At 45.0% G+C, this 17,617-nt stretch overlaps 2 protein-coding genes across 3 annotated transcripts in view; both read right to left on the reverse strand.

Moving 5' to 3' along the window:
• The window catches only part of LOC135912786 (meso-2,3-butanediol dehydrogenase-like), an 82,095-nt gene that overhangs the window by 37,533 nt on the left and 26,945 nt on the right, over nucleotides 1-17,617 (reverse strand). The gene's annotated exons all lie outside the window — the stretch shown is intronic.
• LOC139055925 (uncharacterized) lies at nucleotides 10,277-16,452 on the reverse strand. 2 transcript variants are annotated; one of them, XM_070533575.1, is made up of 7 exons: nucleotides 16,268-16,452; nucleotides 15,415-15,530; nucleotides 14,767-14,933; nucleotides 14,475-14,606; nucleotides 14,321-14,419; nucleotides 11,939-12,010; nucleotides 10,277-11,516 (listed from the first exon to the last, which is right to left on the reverse strand). In XM_070533575.1, the coding sequence occupies exons 2-7, from the start codon at nucleotides 15,528-15,530 to the stop codon at nucleotides 11,242-11,244; spliced, it is 861 nt and encodes a 286-aa protein (XP_070389676.1). In that variant the 5' UTR covers nucleotides 16,268-16,452; the 3' UTR covers nucleotides 10,277-11,241. The 2 variants fall into 2 exon arrangements, with proteins under 2 accessions (XP_070389676.1, XP_070389677.1); XM_070533576.1 differs by lacking the exon at nucleotides 15,415-15,530.

Genomic DNA, 17,617 nt, shown 5'->3' on the forward strand with positions numbered 1-17,617 from the left:
TAGCCTTCTGCAGTGAAGATACTTGTTAAGGCGTTCGATACGTCAGATTTAGAAAAAGAGGGACCAACAGCAGCATAAGATGCGCCAGCATGTGATTTTGACGCGTCTGTGTAGAATTCGGAGCAGCTGTACTTCCATTGAAGTTCACGGAAATACATAGCGATTTCGAGGTCATAAGCGTGCTTTGTGACCTCTACAAAGGATACATCACAGTCTGTCACCTGGCGCTCCCAGGGCGGTAGTAGCTTAGCTGAAGGCATTAAGCGACGTTTGACAACTGGGACATCCATTTCTTCGCTTAGCTCTCTTACACGCAGTGACAAAGGTACTCTCATAGAGGGTCTATTACGAAATATTGTTTCACACGTCAAGTCATTAGCGGTTGTGAAACACGGATGTTCCCTATTTGAGCGAACTTTAACAAAATAGGTAAAGCCGATGTACGTTCTCTGATAATGGAGTGACCATTCATCTGACTCGTCGTATAAACTTTCAACAGGGCTTCTTCTAAATGCACCAGTGGCCAGGCGGATACCGATAGGGTGAACGGGGTCCAACATCTTTAGCGCAGTCGTGGCGGCAGAGTGATAAACCACGGCACCATAGTCAAATCGTGACCGAACTAGGCTCTTGTGAAGATTCAACAGGCACCTCCTGTCGCTAGGCCATGTAGTGTAGGATAGGACTTTAAGGAAGGTAATGCATTTTAGACATTTTCCTTTAAAATAATAAATGTGCGGAATTCTGACTGTATATGTGAATCTGTGAATATTCTGACTGTATCGAGAGCATCTGCGACGGTAACGGTAATATAGGGTCTCGTCCATGCAAGAGAAAAAATGGAGAGAAACCAGCGTAATCAAGGCAGCACATGTTGTAAGCGAATGTAACGAATGACAGAGCTATATCGCAGTCACATTGGTCGCTAGAGACGTACATAGCGAGAATTTCTGTGATAGTTCTAATGAGCCGCTCTGTGAGGCCGATGCTCGGAAGTTGGTACTCCATTGTAAAGTTCTGCTTTGTAGCGCAGGTCTACAAGATGCCCTGGATAAGCTGTGAGAAATTGTGTCGAAGTACGTCACGGCTAGATGTGGGAGACGAATGTAATCGGCTGAACACAGCTGACACGCCGTAGGATCAGAAGTCTCAATGGGAGGAAGTAACGCAAGCTGGATAACCTCTGCAGAGTAGTGAATAAGAGTCGAATGTGCCGAGAGAAAGTCACGTCCTACATGATTGCATCAGTGCAGTTATCTAAGATGTAAAACAAAGCTGAAGTGTGGCGTCCGGTAACAGTCACAGGGGCGGTACATAACGAAGAAGAAGCTGGAGCCGCGCCATCGGCTACGTGGTCTACAGCTATCGGAGTCGGGGTAACATGTTTCTTCAGACGAATACGGAGGCTTGAGTTTATGACCAATATGTGGGCGCCGGTGTCATTGAGTGAGAACAGATGTACTGTCCACGCCTGCATTGATGAGGTTGTGATGTTCAGGTAGTGGGAGCCGAGGAATTTCGGGTCAGGTCGTCGTGGCAAGCTCACCTCTCGGAGCTGCGCCCGTCAGTTTCCTCATGAGCGGAGGGAGTATGAGGCAGAAAGGGAGCGACGACGCAAAGATGAGCGGTGGGGGGGGGGGGGGGGGGGATGGCGAAGGGGAGCGGTTGGCTATGATAGCGGAGCGCTGTCGTAGCCAGTTTTTACCGGCACTACGGAACTACTACCTGGACGTCGGGTGTTTCGCTAGCATGGCCAATGCTACGTGCTCCAAGAACTGCGAAAATGGCGCCAAATGTTCCCAACGCGCCTACAAAAGAAGGAGATTGGCCTGTCATCGGAGGTGCGCCATTCAGCATAATTCTGACAATGAGGACGAACGTATGGGCTTCTATATAATTGAGGTGGAGCGGGTGGGTGGTGGTCAAGTACGTTGACTGGGCTAAGCCTTTGTAATCCTGTGTTTGCTAGTTCTTGACGCAAAGGTCATTTACTTGAACCGTGCCGCATGTGCCAAGAATAGCAACTGCTGTCTTATTGCGGCGTCGTGCCCATTGGAGCTGTCTAGAGTTAAAAAGCTGATATTGACTTGTTTACAGTGTGTATCTTTCTAGTTAACTTGCTTCTAATGTTATCGGGAGATGTTGAGTCGAACTCTGGCCCAATGAGCAAGACAGAGTCCGCTACTTTTGAATCATCCCTGGAGGCAATTGAAAAATTCCAATCTGGGCTGAAGTCAGTTCTGCTTGAATTAAAGGGTGTCAAAGACGAACAAGCCGCTGCTAACCATGAAATCAAAAAACATTTAGCGAAAGTCACTACACTTGAAGCTAGTGGAACCATAACTGCTCCCACTGAAGCGGTTGCCCCTCAGAATACCCTGCCAGATATTTCGAGCCAGCTACTGCAAATACCATGCAGATGTGACGATGCAGAAAACAGATTAAAACGATCAACCTTATTGTTTTGCGGGATAGAGGATAACGAAAAAGGAGATTGGGCCATGTCTGAAGAAAAAATTATGAAGTTTTGCGAAGAAAAACTCAAACTTCCCACAACCAGTATGCAGTACAAAAGGGTTCATCGCCTAGGAAAATATTCTACTGAAAAGAAAACGGCTCATAATAGCAAAATTGTCTTCAATCAAGGACAAGCAAAGTATCCTATGCGCAGCACGTAAACTTAAAGAGACAACATTTTCAATTGGCGAAGACTTCGCATCCTCAACACGTGTGGCTAAAAGAAAGCCAGGTCACTTGAAAAGCCTTTTAAGTTGGTGCTCGACAAGCTCTATATAGACAAACAAGTATATATCTACGACACCGCTTGCGACTCAGTAATCCAATCTACCAGATAGGTAGATACAAGCCCAAACTCGCCAAATAATCAGCTGCCTTTCTTGCCGCAAGCCGCTCTCTCGCTCGCAGTGGCCTACACTAATACCCGAAGTTTGCTACCTAAACGCGATACACTTTGTGCTTTTCTAGACGATAGTGACTCTGACATAATAGTACTAACTGGAAGATAGTTGAATCCAGATATCGATGACAATGAGATTAAGCCAGCAAATAATCTTTACAAAATTTATAGAAATGACCACATCGATAGGCACGGTAGGGGGTGTACTTATCGGCGTTAAAAAAAACCTTCATTCATACTTTATCGATTCCATGTCACCTCTCAAGATTGTGTGGGCTGCTTTTTATGTGACCTCCAGCGCTGTACTTATTGGGACCTGTTACTGGGCATCAGATTGTAACCATTACTTTTTGAATGACTTGCGGGACAGTGTTACTAAAGTGCTCCTGCTGTGCCCATCCAACCACGTTCATCTTCTTGAGGGTCTTAATTTTCCCCTTATCGACTGGGAACATATGTCATCTACATGTCACCCGTCTATGTAACTAATCAATCTAGCATTAGATTTTAACCTGTCCCAAACAGTGAAGGCGCCTTCACGCACTTCAAATGTCACTGACTTGGATTTCACAAACGCTCCTGACACAATTGCTTCCATTTCGAATGTGAGCGGCTCTAGTGATCATAACCTCATCCAACTAGCTTTTAGCATCCGCAAGCGCGTGTCTGGCACAAGAACAGAACAAAGTCGCGATAGAATAATTTTTTCGCGAAGTGCTACTACCTTCATTTATGCTTCAAAGTGTTGTTTTCACTGGCTTTACTTAACGAAAAGTAACAAATACATAGAGGTTTCGCCACCTATGCGGGTGGCATCGTCAATACACGAATTTAATTGTCGATCCGTAAACGACAACTGGGTACTCTACAGAGAAAAATTAACTGCATTAGTAGACCGGTACCTCCGTATAGTCTCCATAGCTAACGACAAATGCAGCCCTTGGTTCAACAAATCTCTTCGCAAACTAAGGAATAGAAAGAAGCGTTCTTATAACAGGGCTAAACGCGTGCGCACTGCTGAGGCTTGGCAGATATACAAAGACTGTTTAAACAATGACTGCTCAGCGATATCTTCCGCCAAAGACAAATACTACTCGGAATTCCTACCATCGCTGCTAACTTCCAATCCTCCTAAAAAAATTTGGCAACTCATATCTCCGACAAGAAATACTAACACCATAACTGTACACGGAATAGAAAACATACCTATTTCTAGCGCCGATTGCCCCACTCTATTAAATACGTTTTTTTTCATCTGTTTTCACTCAGGAGGACCTTTCCAATGTTCCAAGTTTTCCCGAACTTCACGCCGCATACATGAAACCAATTGTTATCACTGTTGAAGGCGTTGAATTACTCATTAGTAACTTCAAAATAGCTACTTCAGCAGGTCTTGACAACATTAATTCCAAGAATTTAAAGAACACCAGCCCTGCCTCAAGCAAGATCTTATGCCATATTTTTGAACAATCCCTAGCATCTGGAAAATTACCGACCGATTGGTTAATAGGAGAAATAATAACAATTCACAAATCTGGACATGTTAATACACCTGACAACTATCGGCCGATATCTTTAGCTTGCAAATGCACATGCAAATGCTCGAGCCCATAATCACTTCACACGTGTACAGCCACCTAGAAGCTCACAATTTCTTTTTTTATAATCAGCATGGCTTTAGGAAGGAATTTTCCTGTGGCACACAATTAGTTGAGCTAACGACTGACCTGCACTTTAACAGGACTGCAACCTTCAAACTGACTATCTTTCCTGACTTTTCTAAAGCTTTTGACTGTGTGCTCCACTGTCGCCTAATTTCTAAATAATCTGCCGTACGACTTGACTCTTTAACATTATCCTGGATTCGTAATTTTCTTTCTTTTCGAGAACAATTTACTGCTGTTAACATTTTCTCTTTCCAGTCTTCTTCTGTTAGCCCTGGTGTGCCACAAGGCAGCGTCCACGGCTTCTTACTCATCGTAATTTACATTAACGACTTACCCACCCAGATTACTTTCTGCATGCACCTTTTCGCCGATGACTGCATAATCTACCGTCCTATTCACACGACTGACGATCACTTGGCACTTCAAGCAGATCTTAACCTTATCGCTAACTGGTGTAACAAATGGCTCATGACACTAAACTTTACAAAGTGCGAGGTGATGCGCTTCACCCGTAAATATGTAAATTCTAAATTTTCCTATCATCTTAATAACACTATGCTTTCACACACTTCATCATGCGAGTACGGTGGCGTTCTTCTTACAGAGAATCTTTCATGGGTTCCATACATCACTTATAGATGCGCCAAAGCATGATGTCCTCTTGGCTATCTACGACGCAACTTGCGAAATGCCCCTACAAACATTTGACAACTCGCTTTCCAAACATTCGTTTTACCAAAGTTAGAATTCGCCTCCTCAATTTGGTCCCCTCATCAAAATTACCTAATAAATATGACGGAACTGATACAAAATACAGAAGACCGGTTCATATCACGTTACTGCGGTATAAACTCAAGCATTACACAAATAAACTAGACCTTCCGTCGCGGCCGTTAGCTATCCGCCGCAACATCGCTCTTCTGTGCTTATTCCACAAATATATTTACACTAATAAACGAACGCGGTAACAACTGCAAATGCCCCACTCTTTTTCACGCAGATTACATAATCAGTTCAGTTTCATGCGCGTACACAGTAAAACAAATGCATTTAATTCACCTGCACTACCTCGTGTCATTCGTCTCTGGAATGACCTCCCTATAATATAGCCTCCATATCTAATCCCGACACGTTCCGCTCTCAGTTACGCACGCTTTTCCCATTTATTACCGTTCACGAGTGCCCAATCTATTGTATTTGATCGCGCATTTTTTCTATGTTGTATATTATTTTCATAAACAGTATTCCTTCTGCTCCGTTAAAAGTAACAAGTGTTCGTGTGCCTTTAGATATTTTGTAACACACGAATCTTTTTATAGCACTGTTCCTGTTGGAAATTTGTACTTGTTATACCTTTACTGTTTAATATACCCCCTTCCTTTATGCCCTGCCATAGGGCCTGTAAGGTTCTTTGAATAAATAAATAAATAAATAAATAAATAATAGTTTGGCTAAGGGAAATGGTTGAATAGGACTCGTCGTGGATGAGCACCTGAAGGGGAGCTGGGAAGGCAGCTTCAATCTCGGGGCGGATGATGCTCACAATATTGTCGGATGCAGCAGGAACGGATGGAACGGGTGGAAGAAGGACGTCCCCGCAGGTAGATGTCGCAGCCGTGTTCGGAAGACGTGTGAACTACCGAAAAATGCGGCGACTTGTTGCTTCTTCAAAGTGTCGGCATTCATTGATGACGTTTTGCACTGTGGATGAGTTCATAAAAACCAGAAGTGTAAACGAGTCATCCGCGATACCTTTGAGGATATGCGCCACCTTTTGTGCTTCCGGCATCTTGTCATCGACTTTGCGAGAAAGCGCCAGCACGCCCCCAGCAGCTCCAATGGGACTCGGTGCAAATCTGAGCGCAGCATGCAAGTTCTTTCAGCGCAGCACGACGGCGTCCGACAGGCTTGCCGAACAGATCGATGAGCTTTTGCTTACATAGCTCTCAGCTCCTAAGTTACTGTTCGTGGTTCAGAAACCACACTTATTCTGTGCCTGTCAGGTAAAATATGATGTTCGCTAGCATCACAGTCGGGTGCCAGTCGTTTCTAGTGCTCAGCCGTTCGTACTGTTGAAGCCAATCTTCGACGTCAGTGTTGTCAGAGCCGGAAAAGGTACCTGGGTTCGTGTGAAGACGATGGGTTGGTTGGCGGTGGATGGTTGAGTTACGGCTTGTGACTGCGATGTGTGGTGCGCGACATGGTGCGGTGATCGGGACGGTCAGGAGCAGACGACAAGGAGTGCGCGCGCCCAGGCGGATTCCGTGCTGGAAGAAGGAAAACAACGGCGCCGAAGAGCGTCCGGCACGAGAACGCACGGCGCAAGAAAAACAACTAAAAGAAGAAAAGCAAACAAATGAGAAAAGACCACGGGGCGTCAGGCAGCCAATCCGAGAATGCCTAATCGGCCGGAGAGAAGAAAAAGCGTAGTGCGCTGGCAGAAGGGCGAGACGGAGGGAGACGCTATGGGAGACGCCAGGAGAGTCCTAGGAAGCGAAGCCAGGAGGAGGTCAACCACCGGAGCGGGAGTTGAAGACGGGCCGTCGGGTTCCGGAACCGAGCCACTAGGACTTCACCCGACCGGGGCCTTCTGCCAACCTGTTCCTGTGCGTCGCCCGTCTACCCGAGCATGCCGCCAGGTCCTCAAGGCCGGTGAGCTTCTGTGCTCGTGGGCACGGCGAGAACAGTCGGGCTACGGGCCCGAGTTCTACGCCAGCTGCCCGGCCAGAACGCCACCCCCGTCTTTCGTGCCGCCTGCTGCCCGAGGCCGGTGAGCTTCTGTGCCCGTGGGCAGGACAAGAGCAGTCGGGCTACGGGCCCGAGCTCCACACCCAGGTGCCCGGCCAGAACGCCGCCACCGTCTACTCGTGCCACCAAGCCGCCTGCTTCACCTCTCCAACATAGAGAAAGAAAAATACAATAAGAGGGGACACTCCCATAGAGCCCAGCGGCCGAATTGACTGCAGCGCACCTAGCCGTCGACGTTAAAACCTGAAGGACACTTCCGGTTTCGGTTTTGTGCGCGCGCGTTTTGAATACTAGCTGGTACACGTGGCGCCTGCTGCGCTGATCCCCTTTTCGTACCATTAATGCGCGTGCTTTTTATTTCTACAGGGGCGCGCTGCTTAGGGCGGGAAGCAGCATTTTGTAGGATGTGAAAATATACGGAAAGGCAGCTGTCAGGCAGGGTTTGTACAGCAGTGCCATTTCCAGAAAAGAGATGCTAGGATAAGCTTTCAATGGAATTCCATATTTATTTCATTCCATCAAAATAAAACACTGTGCAGTCCATGTGGCGTAATAAAAAGAATGCTGATACATAACACAAGGCATGAGGCTATGAGTACACTACAGAAGCTTAGAGAAAAACAAAAAGTAATGTTTATTTCACTTCATAAAAAAGCGGCGTTCATACCAATCATACATTTGGCATTCATTTTGCACGGCCAACTGAAAGACAAAAAATGACACGCACATCCACGTATATTTTTGGCGTTGCGTTTCCAATTAACACACAGTTTAGTATGTAGTCTTGCTGAGACCACCACATTGCTTTGCACTTAAATATAAATCCATGGCCTCTACCCCCAAAATAAAACAAACGTGGTATGCAGTCCATTTGGAGCATTAAAACGAATGCTGATACATACAAAACATAAAGCTTTGAATACAATACAGAACCTTAGAGAAAAAGAAAAAATTAATGTTTATCTCGCTTCATAAGAAAGCAGCTTTCACACCAAACATACATCTATCAGCAATACACTTTGCGCGCTGCAAGCAAACTGAAATACAAAAAATGACACGCACATCCACGTATACTGTCGCCGCTGCGTATCCAATTAACCCACAAAGCAGTGTTGCTGAGCACCGAATTGCTTTGCCCTTAATTAAATCCATGCCCCCTCCCCCATCGCTCGTTCCACGAGCTAACACCCCCTACACCCCTCGCACACACATCGTCATGCTTTTGGCATTATATATCCAATTAACACAAAAAGTAGTGTTGCTGAGACCACCGCATTGCTTTACATTTAAATCCGTGCCCCCTCCCCCCATCCCTCAATCCACAAGCTAACCCCACCCCCCTTCCTCGTGAATACACCCTCATACTTTTGGCATTAGATAGCCAATTAACAAAGTAGTGTTGCTGAGACCACCGCATTGCTTTACATTTAAATCCGTGCCCCCTCCCCCCCATCCCTCATTCCACAACCTAACCCCCCCCCCCTCCTCCTCGTGCACACGTCCTCGTATACTTTTGGCGTTATATATCCAATTAACAAAGTAGTCTTGCTGAGACAACTGCATTGCTTTGGGCTTAAATCCTTACCCACTCCTTATCAGCTCAGTAAGGTGTGCAAAATCAATATAGAAGCATTAAACGTTTCAGCCGGACGCAGGCAAGAGTAACATTTTTGAGGCAACCACCAGTGCGCAGTGCGCACTGCCAGTGCTCTATACTCTGGCACTTGGTAAAGGTTAAAAGAAATTGTTTTGAGCCTGCTGTGGGTGCCGTGTTCACAAGGAATAGCATTCTGTAGGGCCATGTCCCCCCCCCTCCCCCCGGAGGAGCTGCTGCACCTCCGGAGGGTGCCACCACCCACCACAACCACCCCCGCCCCCCACCACCACCCCCCCGCCCCCCTCCACCTACCACCACACACTTGTAATGTATCAATAGTGTGACCCTGCCAAAATGCTATTCAATTTGAGCAAGGGAGCCCTAGCAGACCTTAAATGCCAATTATATGTTCATTGGTGAAAAGAAGTACTGCATTAACCTTTAACTTTTTCAAGCTGCACGCCAGACACTGATGAATGAAACCTAACTTTGTCTAAATTGCGGTTTACGAATCGAACATGCCAACACAGACGTATCCGGCAATACATTTTGACAAATCTCTGGCGACATGCAATGCAGCAAAATTCCATTTCCCCCACACCAAACAGATACTGATACAAAACATCACACACATGTGCAAGATGCGCTGTAGCCTCAATCACGGCAAGAAAGTGGGTCTCCATTTCTTGAACAAAATCGAACAATCTTTGTGATGGCACTGTCAAATTTCCAAACAGTTTGCTCGGTACGTGATAAGCCTTCAGTAGTGTAAAATACTGGTGCTCGGCACTCACTGAATTTATGTCACCTTGCAGCAACTGTCGGCAAGTGCACCCTTCGAATGATTTTGCCAGGAACACTTTGACCAGAAAGCCTGCCACGTAATATGCTGCTGAATCGTCAATGATATGCGACTGAATGTCTTTTGCAAGAACTGAAATGTCTTCGAGAGACGGAAAGTTATCAGGGCCAACTGATTCGACTACATCAACCAGAGAGGTGCTATTTAGAGAGAACGGCGACACTTCATGGAGGAGTTTAGATCTATCATCTTCTACGTTGCCCTGCTCAGAGAGTTTGAAGGCTTTCTGAATACAAATATGCTTTAAACCACAAATGAACTGAGACACATTTGGGTTAGTATTGCAACCGTGCTTTTGTCTGATGTGCCCAAACATGTTCTCTAGTGGGTCCTGTTGGAGCCTACGAGTTAGCAGATAGATGAAGTTGTAATTGGCCGAGAGATCGTCCCAAAGATGGATGACAGCCTGAATTGTTATCTGCCAGCCAGTGATTGTTTGCGGCTGACGCTTGCCAGAAAATTTCCAAGAAGCAATCCATGGAAGCTGTTCTTTCAGAAATTTAATTAATTCATTTTGCCCCTTTTTTATGGCATATCTGTATTTCTGAGCATTCCTATGGGGGCTGGAGCTGTTCAATGTGTCGAATAGCTTATCCATACGGTCACAAAAGTTTGCTGTAGCTACAGCTGAAGAGGAAAGCTCATTTACATAAACCAATGTCATAATTGCAATACTAACTGATGAGCTCAGGACTTGTACAGCTCTGCTGACTTTCATGTTACAAAATGGCCTTTGGTATATGTGCCGCTCTGTTAGCTTTGGAGCCAATCGTAACCTTAGTTCATGTGTGGATTTGTACAGTTGTTCAATATGAGACCAATTCACAACTTCTTTCCCAATGAGCAACTCATGTGCTTCGAGATTGTTGCGGGTCGTTTTGATCAAATGAGGTACATCAAAAATAAAATAAACTCTCTCGCCTAGAACTTCAAAATATGGTTTCCCAATCGTGATGCCCAATTTCTGCGCCAAGCTGACATTTGACGTGCCTTGGTCACAGATTACCGCTTTGACAACAATTCTGACGGCTTTAAGTTGCTCAATAATCGAGATTAGTAATTTATCAATAACATTTGCCCATGTCAATACATGCCCTATCGTAAATGCGACTGGCTGAACCCACCTCTTAGATATACCTGCCAGAAGCACAACCATGGCTCTGTCGGCAATACTTGATGACCGCTCGATGCCATAATCTGCAAACCCATGCACAATATCTTCACCGGCATCATAGGATAAGTTCTTTTTCAAAGCTATTTCATCAAACATGAGGGTGCATACTCGGTCGCGCTCATTCCATGCGTGAGTGCTAGCAGAAATACTTTGAATAATTCCGGGAATCACTCCTGGTGACATCCTAAAGTTGCACAACCAGCGTCTCAGAGTACGCTGTGTTGGCAAAGAGAAAATTGGTGCCAAAAAACAGTATGCACGGGGTCCACGGAAGTTCTAATGCAAGGCAAACTTTTTGAGCCAGATAGGGAAGCGCTTGCCTTTTCCCCTCTGCTGCAATCGCAGGTGTGTACACAAAAGCTTAAAAACCTCCTCTGTCACTGATGGACGAATAATGCCCAGTGCCTTCGAAATGGATGGCGGTAGCTTGCTCTGCTTCTTCTGCAACCGTTTGATGGTCCGCTGGCATCTTGCTAGCTTGGACTGCAGTCGCCGGACGGTCGCCCTAAATTTTGTTGACGGAGAGCTCCTCACTGCGCTCTTCCAAGCAACTGTAAGATACAAAAAATATGCACGCATAAATAAAGCTACGTGTACAACAATTCGACAATTTCTTGATACAACACTAATTTACTGGTTACTTCATACTGAACAGCTCATTATGAAACTGTAAAACAGTACGATACATTCAACCAAATATAACCATTGTTCGCAGGTACAATTCCTACACAGAGCCTCCATGAACACAATTAAAAGTAGATCTAAATTGCTTTGTGTCAAAGCCATGAGGGAGCCTTTCTCGCATATACTCATGAAGGAGTTCGAGTAAATAGTACAAAAATCAAACAATATGACTTTCCTTCGGCTGCTCAACTTTTCCATTATTAAAATGAACCACTATTACAAGAACACCCCCCATCTTGAAGAAAATCCACAAAGCCTTTGGCTAGCGTTAAATGAACCAAACACTTACCGGGATAGTTTCCTACTGGTCTTTCAGCTGAATCGAAAATGTTGGCGCTTGGGGACACCTCGGAAATGGCATCTGCACAAAAACACAGAGCAAGATATTACCCAAACAGCTTATGCATCCCAAGCATGCTTTGAGCTACAATGCTAACAAGAACTTGCCTGGCACAATTTTGCATTACCTCCCTCACTTACTGCCAATATAGTTGAAAGTACAAAGCAACGGTAGCTTGTGCGTTGACAATTATTTCCTAACTTGCACAGCAAGACCTAACCAAATGCTAAGCATCAACAGTTAATACCACTGTGCTCTTTAAACAAAATAAATATTGCATAGTTTATAAGTTGTACGTCATGTGTTTACAGTGTTTGTTAGAGATATCACTCTACGCATTTACAAAGCTCATGCTTCTGCAGACAAGCATTCATAAAAGCTTCAATTTCTGATATGAGAAGTGCCAGTGTCCACCACACAATTTAACAATGATACAATCATAGTACACATATATGGAAAATATATGTCACAAGAATAATCATCCTAAAAGATTGTGCACTTTATGAGCGTGCTCCAATCTGAACAGTACTCTTAAATATCGCACCTTGACCTTCCAGTTACCTCGTATGTAATGGTTATTCAAAGGTTATGGTCGACTAAGGACTTATTTATTAATTTCACTTATTTCGATATACTGCAGCCCAGAAGGGCTATCGCAGGAGTGGGGAAATACAATACATAGAATAGCATAAAGAGCACAGAACATCATGACTAATATACAATAGAAATTCATTGAGTGGTAAAGATCTTGCGTAACCAGGCAGCGCACCCCGCAATCTCAGAAGGGACAGGGAGACTAAACGCTTCGGTATGATGGTGACAAGTGGACGTATTCAACTCATGGTGACTGGTGATATTGGGTCTAGATTTCCCTTACTTGCCAAGTAAGGAGAATGGAGAATTGTGGGGAGTAAGAGTATAAAGAAACCTGAAAGATTCAAAGTGACGACGAGAAGAGAGACTGGCAAGTTGAAGACTAAGATGGGAAATGGGCAAAAAATACCTGTCAAAACGATAAACGAAGCCCACAGATTTCTTGTCAGATGCACTTTTTTTGATAGATATTTTGTGTGCATTCCAAACGCCAGAGCCACACTTCAGTATTGGACGAACCATCGTTTTATAAGTGAGGAGTCGTGTGCTAAGTGGGGATGAACGTAATATGCGTTGCAAGCAGCCTAAGCACTAGGTTGCACGAGTTCGATGTGAAGCATCTCCTAGAGGGTAGTCGTTATACGAATAGGTAAGTGGAGAAGGCGGAAAATGTTTGGTAAATGACATAGGTACAACTTTCTGGAAGTTGATTTGCATCTGCCAAGTCACACCATGATTGAAGTGATGCAAACGAGTCGTTATGGATCATGTGATCGTGACGAGTTTTAATCGTATGGTACAATACACAATCATCTGCCTAATGCAGATTCTAAGAGGAACATTACTTGTTAGATCATTTATTAAGATCAAAAATAGAAGCGCACCCAATATTGAACCTTGAGGCACACTAGACGTTACACTGCATGTGGAGGATTGAGAAGACCTAAAGAGTACGTCATAGTACGTACTGAGACCGATTGGATAAAAAAGAAATCCAGTTAAACACTTTGTTGTTAAGAATAACAGTGAGCTTCTTGAACAATTCAGAGTGCAACACAGTGTCGAAAGCTTTTGAAATATCAATAAATATTGCATCAATTCGATCACCTGCATAGAGGGCCTGATGGGGCCTGTGCGACGGTAGTGTATTCAATAAGCTGGGTTGCAGTGATAAATCCAAACCGTGCTGAGCACCAGATAAACCATTACACTCCAAGAATTCAATATGTTCGCAAATTACACATTGAAGTATTTCACAAGAATGACACGTTATAACGATGGGTCTGTAGTTTAGTAAGGACTGCTTACTACCATATTTGAATAGCGGAATAACTTTAGCTGTTTTCCAGGCAGAAAGTATAACAGACGTCGAGAGAGATTTCTGAAAAACAATTAAATATTGACTAGTCCATAAAAAGTCTCTAAAGAGAAATGCCTTATCTATATCGCCAGGTTAACCTTTTTCAGATTCAGTTAAACATCAAATTCAACACACCCTGGTTTGAAACAATAATGTTGTTAAAAGAACTATGCGTCTGCTCTACAAAATGTATGATAGTTACCATCAACAGCACAACGCTCATCCTCGGTAGAACTGCTGCCAAACATATCCACCTGGGAGGTCGTTGCACCTAGCTCGCTCACAGGGGTGTTGCAGCCAGATATCTGTTGTAGGCTTGCTGGAAAAATACCCATCATTGCCACTTTGTTAAGTTTAACTTGATACACCAAACTCACCTTTAGCAGCATGGCTTGCCGTCATGAGGGAGCCTTGCTCGCATGTCTTATGTAGGACGTCCTCACCAGCTTGTTCCTCACTTGCAGGACGGCTGCAGCCTACATTCATTGGCAACACTGAGTGTTAGTCGCAAACACAGGACACTACAAGTACCTTGCAAAGCAGGGTCTTCAAACATAGTGCTGATGCCTATAGTAGACTTTTCCAGATGGTCCTCTGGAACGGTGTTTTGATGTGATGCAACAGCGAATCCAACAGATGGCACATCGGCAGCATCTGCAAAAGCTAAATAGAAAAAAATGTTCACCTGAGGTTGGTTCAGGTCGAAATAATTGCCACAAAACTCTTACCACTAGCAATTCTATGAAGACACAGAGACGTACATGAGCTACAGCAAAGTGCACCAAGACAGTGCTGACACTTGGAACTTTGCTCTATTGCGTACCTGAGGAAACTGTAGGTACAGCTGTTCTAATGAGTCGCGTGCGACCTGGGTCCAGGAAATTTTTTGCAGTGAAATGGTCGCTGCATATCCTGTATGACTTGTACAACACACCTGCCGGCTTTTCCATAAGGTCGGCTCTGCGGGAATATGCCACCCATGCCGTCGACCTGCGCACGTTTTAAAAGAGCATGTTGTATGGCACAAACAATAAGCATCAAGCATTTTATTGCATTAGTGTGTACATGCTTGACAAATCAGGAATTTAAAATGCGCTACATTAGTTATAAAAAAAAATTGTACACTAGTTTTGAAATTGCCGAACAGCTGTAGGGGCCTCTAGAATGTTCCACTTAATGCGATAGAATGTTTCATTTTGCAAATTTTCTATAACAAGATACTCACAAAGAGGTACACAACACTTAAGTTACAGGTACAATGGTACGCTTATACCACAAAAAAAAAGATGCATTTGCTGCAATGTGTAAATGCTCATGATTTTTTAAGAATCCCACACTGATTCCAGAGCGTACACATTATGCCCCTCACTGGATTACTTCAGCTAAATAAATGTTATAATCGGGCGACATTGCTGCATATTTTCATTAAAGCAGCAGAAACAGTGCGCTGCTAAATTGCAACACAACAAACCTGCTGTCCTGTGGGATACGAAAAAAACTGGTGCCGGGCTTCTTTCTCGTTCTTCCATTGTTTTGGCACCACTGTACACAACAGTAACTGCCGTACGAGCCACTACAGGAGGACATCTGTTGAGAAACGTAAATGACAAGCATGTGTCATTGATGTAAAGCGCTTGAAGAGGCGACATGCGCGAAAGCGGCGAACAGACGAGATTACGAACAAAGGCAATTAGCTTTAACATTTTTAATTTAACAAAACATAAGTTAGAGTAACGTTGGGCGCCAGAGGAAGGGCCGCAAATTTATCTTGCTAGATGCATTTAAAGCGCGAAGGCCGAGCTGCTTTTTGCTGCGTCACGACAGGCGCGGCGAGCGGGCCTCAAAATAATTTTCAACAATGTTGGGCGTCAGAGAAAGAAAAGCGCCATGAACTTGTCAGTGCATTAAAGCGCGAAACCGCGCACCACGGCAGAGCTGCTTTTCGCTAACTGCGTCGCAGCGCCAGGCGCACCCACTGCGCTTGAAAAGTACCCCAAAAAGTAACCAATTTAGTCACAATAATGTTGGGGGTCAGCGAAAGCGCCAATATCAGTAGACGCGAAACTGCGTCGCAGCGTCACAGCACCCTGTGCGACTAGCGTCTATGCTAGCGTCGCGTGCCCAAAAACTACTGAAATTAGTTAAAATTAGTTAAGGCTTACAGGAAGCGTCGCAAACATCTCCCAGTACGATTCTTTAATTAAAATTAACTGCTCCACGACGGCCACGCTGTTTTTCGTTAACTGCGTCACAAGTCTAGACTAGATGCCAGATAAGCCTAATTGCTCGAAATGCGTCGCAGACTGTCAAAGAAAGTTTCTCACCTTGCCGTTGTCCAATAGTGCAATTTCGTCATGTCGCAGTTCCGAACGAACGCTAGAATTCGCCGGGTGCCCATGAAACCAGGCTAAATCCCAAAACAGAAAAACAGTCACACGGGTGAGCAAACAGTCCAACGCTCAGATACACGGCCGGTCGCTCTCGCTTCGGCCATGCTTCGGCGGCGTGTCTGACGAATGACTCAAACATCTGCCTCGTCATTCGCCCGTTCGCCTGTCGCTAGGCAACGGAAGTAAGCCGCAAAGTTTAACTTAATTTATACGCAGATATCTTTAATTTTTCCGGGAAAGAATAAAATAAATTAAACAATTGCTGTTAATCTCATTTCACATTCTTCTTTTTCTCGATGCTCGCGACCCCAGTTCGTCGATGTTAAAAGTATAGCGTGACGTGTTTCCTGTTTCCAATTTTCGCCGAGTGTCCGCTCTTGTTCAATTCCCTTTCTCTATGTCTCCAAGCCAGAGCTGGCCAGCTCCGGTCGCCCGGTCAACCACGGTCAACCAACGTGCACCACGAGCTTTGGTCAGACTGGCGCCACTCCTTTCGTCAGCTTGTCGCCGCGTCGTCGCATCGAGACTGTTGTGTGTCCCTGCCGTCGCGGCAAGCCCGGACTCGTGCTCTAGTTAGCTCCATACTAGCCCCAAGTGTGTTTCTTTCTGCGATTATGTCTATTTGAGTGTTTCGTTTATGTTTTCTATTTTCTTCTATTTATTTAGGCTTTTATTGTTGTTCCATTAAATGTTTGTGTGTGTGGTCGAAAAGAACGGCTTTGTCCTCAATTGGGTTCTAGGAGGCTCCGCCTAAGAGAACCGTCAGAACCTTTTGAGTGCACGAACCTTTGTCCCCATATTTGGGCATCACAGTGACCTGCCCGAAGAATTCTCCTCCCCATCTTGCACTGGCATTATAGATGCTGCGAAGGAGCATCCGCTGCGTAAATGCCTCTTGAAGCTTGCAAAACCCGCACCTTCCCCAAAATTCTACGGGAAGAGAAGACGCTTGACATTATATTTACAATATATATAGAACCGGCAGAAGACAGGCATACAAGATGGAGCCCGCGTGCGCAACTCTCCGCGATCGTCGTCTTTGTCACTCCTCCCAATGTCGTTCGCTACTGCAGCGCCTCCTAGCACTATGTATGCATGCATGCATATTTGCTTGCCTGTAATCGTCCTCCCAGCTGCCTAGGTGAGTGGGTGGGTAAGTGATCCAATGGTTATCGCATTGGACAACTGTGCTCAGGGAACAGGTTGGTAAGCGAACCGTCCGACCAAATGGGGTAGCTGCGTGTATGTAGATATACTCACATGTGCCGCTCTTCAACGAACCTC

Source organism: Dermacentor albipictus, chromosome 2, assembly GCF_038994185.2.
Source record: "Dermacentor albipictus isolate Rhodes 1998 colony chromosome 2, USDA_Dalb.pri_finalv2, whole genome shotgun sequence".
NCBI classification, from domain to species: domain Eukaryota; kingdom Metazoa; phylum Arthropoda; class Arachnida; order Ixodida; family Ixodidae; genus Dermacentor; species Dermacentor albipictus.